At 36.8% G+C, this 7,256-nt stretch overlaps 1 protein-coding gene across 12 annotated transcripts; it reads left to right on the top strand.

The window, feature by feature from the left end:
- The first annotated feature begins 235 nt into the window (after positions 1 to 235).
- Positions 236 to 6,271, top strand: LOC132635637 (uncharacterized). 12 transcript variants are annotated; one of them, XM_060352100.1, is made up of 7 exons: positions 310 to 638; positions 1,646 to 1,766; positions 2,599 to 2,834; positions 2,939 to 3,049; positions 3,173 to 4,881; positions 5,046 to 5,552; positions 5,668 to 6,271. In XM_060352100.1, exons 5-7 carry the CDS (start codon positions 4,813 to 4,815, stop codon positions 5,860 to 5,862), a joined length of 771 nt encoding a protein of 256 aa, XP_060208083.1. In that variant the 5' UTR covers positions 310 to 638; positions 1,646 to 1,766; positions 2,599 to 2,834; positions 2,939 to 3,049; positions 3,173 to 4,812; the 3' UTR covers positions 5,863 to 6,271. The 12 variants fall into 12 exon arrangements, with proteins under 12 accessions (XP_060208094.1, XP_060208083.1, XP_060208086.1 ...); XM_060352103.1 differs by having other exon boundaries at positions 910 to 1,766; XM_060352111.1 differs by having other exon boundaries at positions 236 to 1,766.
- Positions 6,272 to 7,256: the final 985 nt, after the last annotated feature.

Here is a 7,256-nt window from a genome sequence, read left to right as displayed (position 1 = left end):
TTCCGTTTTATTACCGCAACCCAAATATTTAAGGTTTTTATTTCCTCGATTTCTCCTCCAATCAACGTGCCACGTGGCACACACCACAGCACGTGCCAATATTTAGTGCGTGGGGCATCTTGCTTTCGGACAAAGACAGTGACTGTTAGATCCCCCACTCGCACTTGAGAACGTGAATACCACGCGCTCAACTCTTGTTTGACTAGGGTTTTTGGAAAGTGGAGTGGTGGGGAGTAAGCATCCCACCAGAGACGCTGACGTGCTGATCTCTTATTGGATGGTGATCTGTGGTCCATTGATGCAAGTAATATATGTAAAGATTACAGAGATAAACTCTATTTTGGGCCTTTAATTTTATATTATTATTTCATTTCTTTATTGGCTTAAGAGTCTTTTCTTTTTCTCTCTCATTTGTCTGAGTGTTTAACACACTCCCTCTCTCTCTAGAATTCCATTTCAAACCTAGGTTTTCTCTTTGTTGTGCCCTTGAATTTCATTTAAATAGCTTCGATTCAATCCAAGATTCATTTCTGGGTGTCTTTAGTTCTTAGTTTTCTGTAGAAAGGTGGTTTTTTGGTCAGTTGTGGAGAAATTTTTGTGGGTCGAAAAGTGGGTGTTGTTCTGATCTGACGTGAAAGGTACGTTTTTCTCTTCATTTCTGATTGTTTTTTGCCAGTTGGGTTTTTTATTTACTTTTTGTTTTTGTTGGTTTCTTTACTAGCTGATTGTATTTTTATAACTCTTCTTGAAATGAAATGATTACTGTAAGTTTTTTGTGGTGTCATTTTTTTTTTTCCTCTTTTGTTCTGGTTGGTTTATTTATTTTTTCTGTACTTCCTATCTGGGTTTTGTTTTATTGTGGTTCTGGTTAAAGCTTTGATTTTTTGTCTATTGGGTTTTATCCTTCAGGTATATCAAAACCATCGGCGACACGCAAAACCCTAATTTGTCTTTTGGATTTTTTATGAATGACTTTTGCTTAGATCTAACATGAATTTAGCTAGTCTTCATTGTGTTATAACGATTTTATGCGAATCTTGGAACTTTTGGTGAAGGTTTGTCTTTTTTACCTTTTCAATTTAAGTGAATTTGGTTAGAAAACCCTAAATTAGCTTGAAATTTATTTGTTGCGTCATATGGTTTCATTTTAAGGTTCATTGAGCTTAGAAGGCATTTGTTCGATTGTAACGCTTGCTAATTGAATGATGGGTTGATGAAAAGAATTAATTTTCTGTTCATTGAGAATTAGGGTTTCTAGCATTTGTTCCATTAAAGGCTTTCACACTTATTCACTAAATAAATGGAGTGTATTAGTGTGTTAATCATGTCATTACTATTGCAATTAATGTATTTGATTATATCATGACATGACTTTGAATTTATAGGTGCATATGTACAAACACGTGTAGATCTGTATATATCTTCGATATGTTTGGGTTTTGATTCGATCAAATTATATTTATTCCTGTATACCAATTATATTTATCTATCTTCGATTTGTTCGAGTTGTGATTTGATGTAAATAATATTTATTCGTGTATACCATTTTTTTTAATCTTCGAATTACTTATCGTTTCTCCAACTTTCTGATCGGAATTTCATTTTGTGGTGGTGAATTGATCATCATTTTATGTATTTTTTCTAGTTCTTCTCTTTTGTTACATGGAGAATAGCTCCACATCGGTACGAACAGGAGTGATATCGATAGGTCTTAATCTTCCAATGCCGGTGAAAGAGAAAGGAGACTGTCAGCATTTTTGTCTACGGTTAGTCTCCAATCTGTACTTTTGTTATCTGATGTATTAATACTTACTGAAGTTTTTGGTTTTTTCTTTTTCCTTTTCACTCCTTTGGTTGACTTAATTAAGTGATGTAAAATCAATCTTTTGTATTAACATGACTTAATGCCCATGAAATTATAAACGGTGCCTTAGATTTTACCTGTTTGCTGTCTCACTTACAGTATTAATTCCAAGATGTTTATGTATTAACTATCTTTGGATGATCTTTTAATTGGTCTAACTACTGTAAATCAACTGATGCATTTGCATTTTCCTCTTTCAAAGTTCATTGTCTGAGATAATGTTATATTGGATTTGGAAGTTTACTTAGCCTTCTCTTGAAGTTGGAGTCAGAGGTGGATCCAAGATTTAAGTTTTATAGGTTCAATCTTTAAGTTTCTTAACATTAAACCCACTATATTCTTAAAGTTAATGGGTTCATACCTACTGTATATTTATTGCAATTTTAGTGTATTTTTGCATACAAATATGTGCTCTGCGTCGAAACTACTGGGTTCGGATGAATCCGTTGCTGCTATGTTGTCTCCGCCACTAGCTGTAGTACTCTCTTCATGATACTGATGAGGAAGTTCTCTCTTTTTTTTTTTTTTTGGCATTGCTATTCATGTCCAAATAAAAGATAAGGGGGTTTCTTTGAAAGGATACAATGCCTTCTGACTCTGCTCTCCTCCATTACATCAGACACTGAAGTTATCCCCTTTATGTATATATATTGTCGAGGAGCTAGCCAAATCGTATTTTCTCCATGGATTAAGATTCTTTAATATATTTGTTGGTCATTTTCTTTGTGACACAGTCAATATGTTGCTGAGACGAGAAAGAAGGATATTCAAATTTGTTCACCTTTTGGATCAAGCAGTAAGTCCGAGGAGCAACTTCCTCCTGTAGATGTTCCCAAATTTAAGTGTTGGCGGTGTTGCATCCGTGAGGTTGGAGCAACTACTGCTGCGGCATATATATTGTCAAAGATGAAATATGTGTCTGAAACCCGGAATGACAATAATGTAGTTGGAAATATGACTGACAAAGCTGGTATATTCTTTAAAAATATTTCTAGTGTATTATACATAGTGCTATTTCGTTCAGTTGTTTCAACTTGAAGTACATAATTTTCCTGTTCCCAATTAACTCTTTAGGTGATGGAACTGGATCTGAAGGTGTTAGAATAGAGGAGATTGGCAATCCAGCTATCGAGGTGATAGTATCTAAGCAATGTTCAGCTCGAGAAATAGAACCTAAGGGCCCAGGTAATTTAAGAGTATTTTTAAGGCATTTGTCAATACAATTTTTAGATTTTACACTTGTCCATTGCTGGTAGAATTGACAATAATGCTTTTGGTTTTTAAAACAATTGCTTATCCGTCGAACAGTAGTACAAAGGTTGCAGTTACTGAGCCAATTCCCTCAAATGATGGAAATGACAAAGTAGTTCCTCATGATGGTGACATTGATCCAGAGAAAGAAAAAACTCTCAAAATGGACAGAGAACTGCTTCAAACACTTCAGATCAAATAGAAGTACTTGATGGTAACAAAGAAAAGTTTCTTAATATAAACAATGTGAAGTTACGTGGATCACCTTCTCTTGGATCGAGAAAAGGAACTGAAAAACCTCCAAAAGTGCGGTTGCTGACTGACTTGTTGCATGGAAAAGTCAGTTTGGAGACGAGTCATGCCAATGCAGAACGATTGTCAGCTAATACCATGCCCGTGGTGCCTTCTGAGACAGATATGTTTGCTCAACCTAAGGATAAGGTGTATGTTCTTGAAAATGTAGGCAAAGGTATTAAGATTTCTCAGAAGAAGAGGAATATGTCTCAAGAAGATGGCTCCAAGTCAGGGATGAACTTAGATGGTAAGATGGCTAAAAGATTGAAGGCGTTAAATCAAAAAGCTGAGAGGAGTCCCATGGAAATTAAAGTTACTGATTCACGCCAGGAAAAAATGGATCTTATAAAGAATATCTTATAAAGAACGTCCACAGAGTGGTAGCAAACGTGTGAAGAATAACCATATAAGTGATAAGGACTTTGGAGTAAGTACAAAGAAACGTAAGCAGGCTCAAGTTGTCGGTGGATATTCTCTTCAAATGCCCTTGGAAGGGAAAAACAATACTGGTATTGGCACTAGTGGATACGGTGATAATATTCTCTTTCAGTCGTCATATGCTTCCCCAAGTACTGGGAAAGTTGAACATCGTTCAAGGAATAACAACGAATCATTACAGGGAAAAGAAAGAAACTTTGGTTTGAGCTCGAACAGTAACAAGTTGCTCGAAGTTAGACATGCCTCTTCTCATATGAATGTGGTTCCAAATAAGAATTTGAGAAGAGACAGTTTATCAAAAGGGAAAGATGTTGTACAAGCACCGATTGGTATGGGAATGGTGACTCCTCAGCCAGAAAAGGAGATATCTATGAAAGAGAAGTTAGACCGGTCTTTAAGCAGCTTCAGGGGTGCTTAGAAACATGTTGTTATAGGAATGGTGACTCGTCGGCCAGAAAAGGAGTTATCTATTATAGGGAAGTTAAACCGGTCTTTAAGCAGCTTCAAGGGTGCACAGAAACATGTTGGTATAGGAATGGTGACTCATCAGCTTGAAAAGGAGTTATCTATTGTAGGGAAATTAGACCAGTCATTAAGCAGCTTCAGGGGTGCTCAGAAACATGTTGAAAATGATACAATCCAAAGCAAAAACACAACAAATTGGCCATTGGTTCTACAGAAGGGCAATAAGAGTTGTGATCTTCTTAGGTCAAATGTGTCTGAATCAGGCCAATCCTTGAGGAAAGGAGTGAACTCTCTTGTACCAAATGTGTTTGAACCAGGTCAATCCTTGAGGAAAGGAGCGAAATCTCTTTTTTAGACGGCCATGTGTGTCTGAAACTGGTCAATCTTTGAGGAAAGGAGTGAATCCTCTTGTAAGACAGACAAATTTGCCTGAAAAAGGTCAAACATCGAGGAAAGGAGTGATTTTTGACCTCAACCAGGGAATTGCTCAAACACCACCGATGTGGCAAGGGATTCAGAGCTCTCCAGATCTGCGTCAACGGGGAAATCTTCAAATTCAAAAGCCAATGGTACTGGCCTTTTCTTGTCTTGGTATTATCATTGAGAATTTCTACTTTTGCTAAAGAATTCACACCTTTCTGTATCTTTTACTGTTGTGGTTGAAGGATTACTTACCATTAACAAATTGCTTAAAATGAATCTTAGAGATATTGCTTTTATTTGGTTTACTCAGGTTAAAAGTACTGAGATGGCGCATGTTCAAGAGATGCAGTCTAAACTATTCGGCGCTTCAACACAAATTCTGCAGAGACCATCAACCGGAGTGCAAGTTTCTGCTCCTGTCCCCACCAGATGGGGATTGCAACATGCAGAAGGACCAAAACCTATATGGTTTCCTGCTGCACAGAACATATCGTTTGGACATAATAGTCACAAAATGGTTCATGGACAAGCTTCTGGCTTAGTTCAGAAGGGTCGTACCATAAGTGATATAAAGACATTGGAATCAAATATTCAAACAAGACAAGAAATCCACAGTATTGCACCAAAGGCGTGGGGGCATCAAACTTCAAAGAGAGACCTTTCACTCCCTTCAACAACCACCCACCGATTCACATGGATGGAAACCAAAGTATCCTCTTCAATGGATTATTTTTGTCACATAATCATTCCTCTGGTGTTCATATGGGTGGTTGTGCTGCAGGTCAGAGCTCCGGACAACCTATTCCTTACTTTAATGGTAAGTTAAATTCCCCACAAATCCATATGATTGATTTTTTTTCTTAGTCATATGGTTGATCCGTTTACTGTTTCACACAAATGAATAATATTCTAAAAGGCTGTTGATTTTACAGATCAAGTTTCTCTTCAACGCCAAATACAAGAGGATAAAAGGAAGTGTCATGCACCTGCACGACTTGGCAGAACAAAATTGCAGCAGTCAAGTGGCCTCCTGCGCACCACTAGAGTTCCTGAGCCAGGAGGAATTGTTGGTGCATCATGTTCTAAAGTTGTTCTGTTGCAGGATGGTAATACTTACAAATCATTGAATGCAGAGGGCTGTAGTACCCGTGTAGCTGTACTGCCTGTTAGCAGAATTCCTAAAAAGGATCCGCCTTGCATTTTCAATCAAATTCCTGCTGACATTGCCCACGCCGATGATGAAACGTACATGAGAACTGTTGCGGATCAAAGAGTTTGTAACAAGAGTGCGATGAAAGAGAAAACTGGACATGTACATTTGGATGGGCAGAAGCGGCAGAGGAGAAAATAAAGATCAAGCAGAATGCCGGTAGGATGTCGTGCTTCATTGTCTTGTATTGCATCATTATTGTGAAAATCAATGTTGTAATAGTTATCTTGATATGATTTGAGCATTTTGAGCAGAAAGTTTATGAAACAATTCAGCTTTGACCTTCATTTTTGATTTTCTGGTATACATACTGATTCTTTTATTTTAGTCTTCACTAGTCTGTTTATTTTCTCAACAGGAATGAGGTGACCAGAAACTAGGATTTTTGGTTATATCTCTTGTTTGTTAGTTTGTTATATTATCAACAGGAATAAGGTGACCCTTTAAACTTCTCCAGTTAGTGAGAAGCCCTTTTTGAATTTTACAGGCTACTATTTTGGTTGCAAAAGTTTCTGTTTCTGAAATATGAATTCAATTTGGGATTTCAGAAATTCAAATGTCCTTTTTTTACTTTTAAATTTTTGCGACGACCTAAAATCAATTTTAGTACCCTGTAAAACATGAATTTGACTCCTTCCATTTGTATAATTTTCCAAATTTTCCTAAATTGTCCACTCCACTCATCAAGTATTTAGTGAAGTTTCTTTTTCCAAAACGAAGATGGTGACCAGCTCCCGATTGTTACTTCCTGAATTATCTTATCCCAAAATATGGTCTAACTATAGAAATTGCAAATAAGTCGTGGATTGATGAGTGAGTACTTGAATTTTAACCTTGTTTGTTAGGGTTCGATTCTCACGTTGTTTTCCCCTATCTACTCCCCCTTCCCCTCTCGCTTATTAAAAAAATGGAAAAGGTCCAAATATACTTTGTATGCAAAATTGAGCAAATTTTCCCTCCGATAATACTTTAGCTCACATATGCCCTTACCGTCAAATACTTGGTCTAAATGTGTCCTTATTCCCACCCACTTAGCCCAAGTATTCGACAGTAAAGGCATATGAGCTAATGTATTAACGGAGGACAATCTGCTTAATTTTACATAGTACGAGGTCATATTTGGACCTTTGCCCCTAAAAAATAACCAAGGTAGTTAATTTCTTCTACTTATGACAGAATCTATTTTTCTTTTAAGAAAATGAAACAAAATCCTAGAATAGTTACTTTCACGTGGTCTGTATAATTTCTCTTTTACAGAAACTAGCGTGAGGAACACATCAACTATTGGAGTTCTTGATCTCCAAAAAAATC

The sequence above is a fragment of the Lycium barbarum genome, chromosome 4, assembly GCF_019175385.1.
Source record: "Lycium barbarum isolate Lr01 chromosome 4, ASM1917538v2, whole genome shotgun sequence".
Lineage (NCBI taxonomy): Eukaryota > Viridiplantae > Streptophyta > Magnoliopsida > Solanales > Solanaceae > Lycium > Lycium barbarum.
Note: the sequence above shows the minus strand (reverse complement) of the source record. Positions and strands in the feature narration are given on the sequence as shown.

Coding starts and splice junctions, on each gene's coding strand:
- LOC132635637 (XM_060352110.1), top strand. CDS start 4,813: ATGTGGCAAGGGATTCAGAGCTCTCCAGATCTGCGTCAACGGGGAAAT. Junction 4,882..5,045: donor TTCAAATTCAAAAGCCAATG/GTACTGGCCTTT, acceptor TGGTTTACTCAG/GTTAAAAGTACTGAGATGGC. Junction 5,553..5,667: donor ACCTATTCCTTACTTTAATG/GTAAGTTAAATT, acceptor TTGATTTTACAG/ATCAAGTTTCTCTTCAACGC.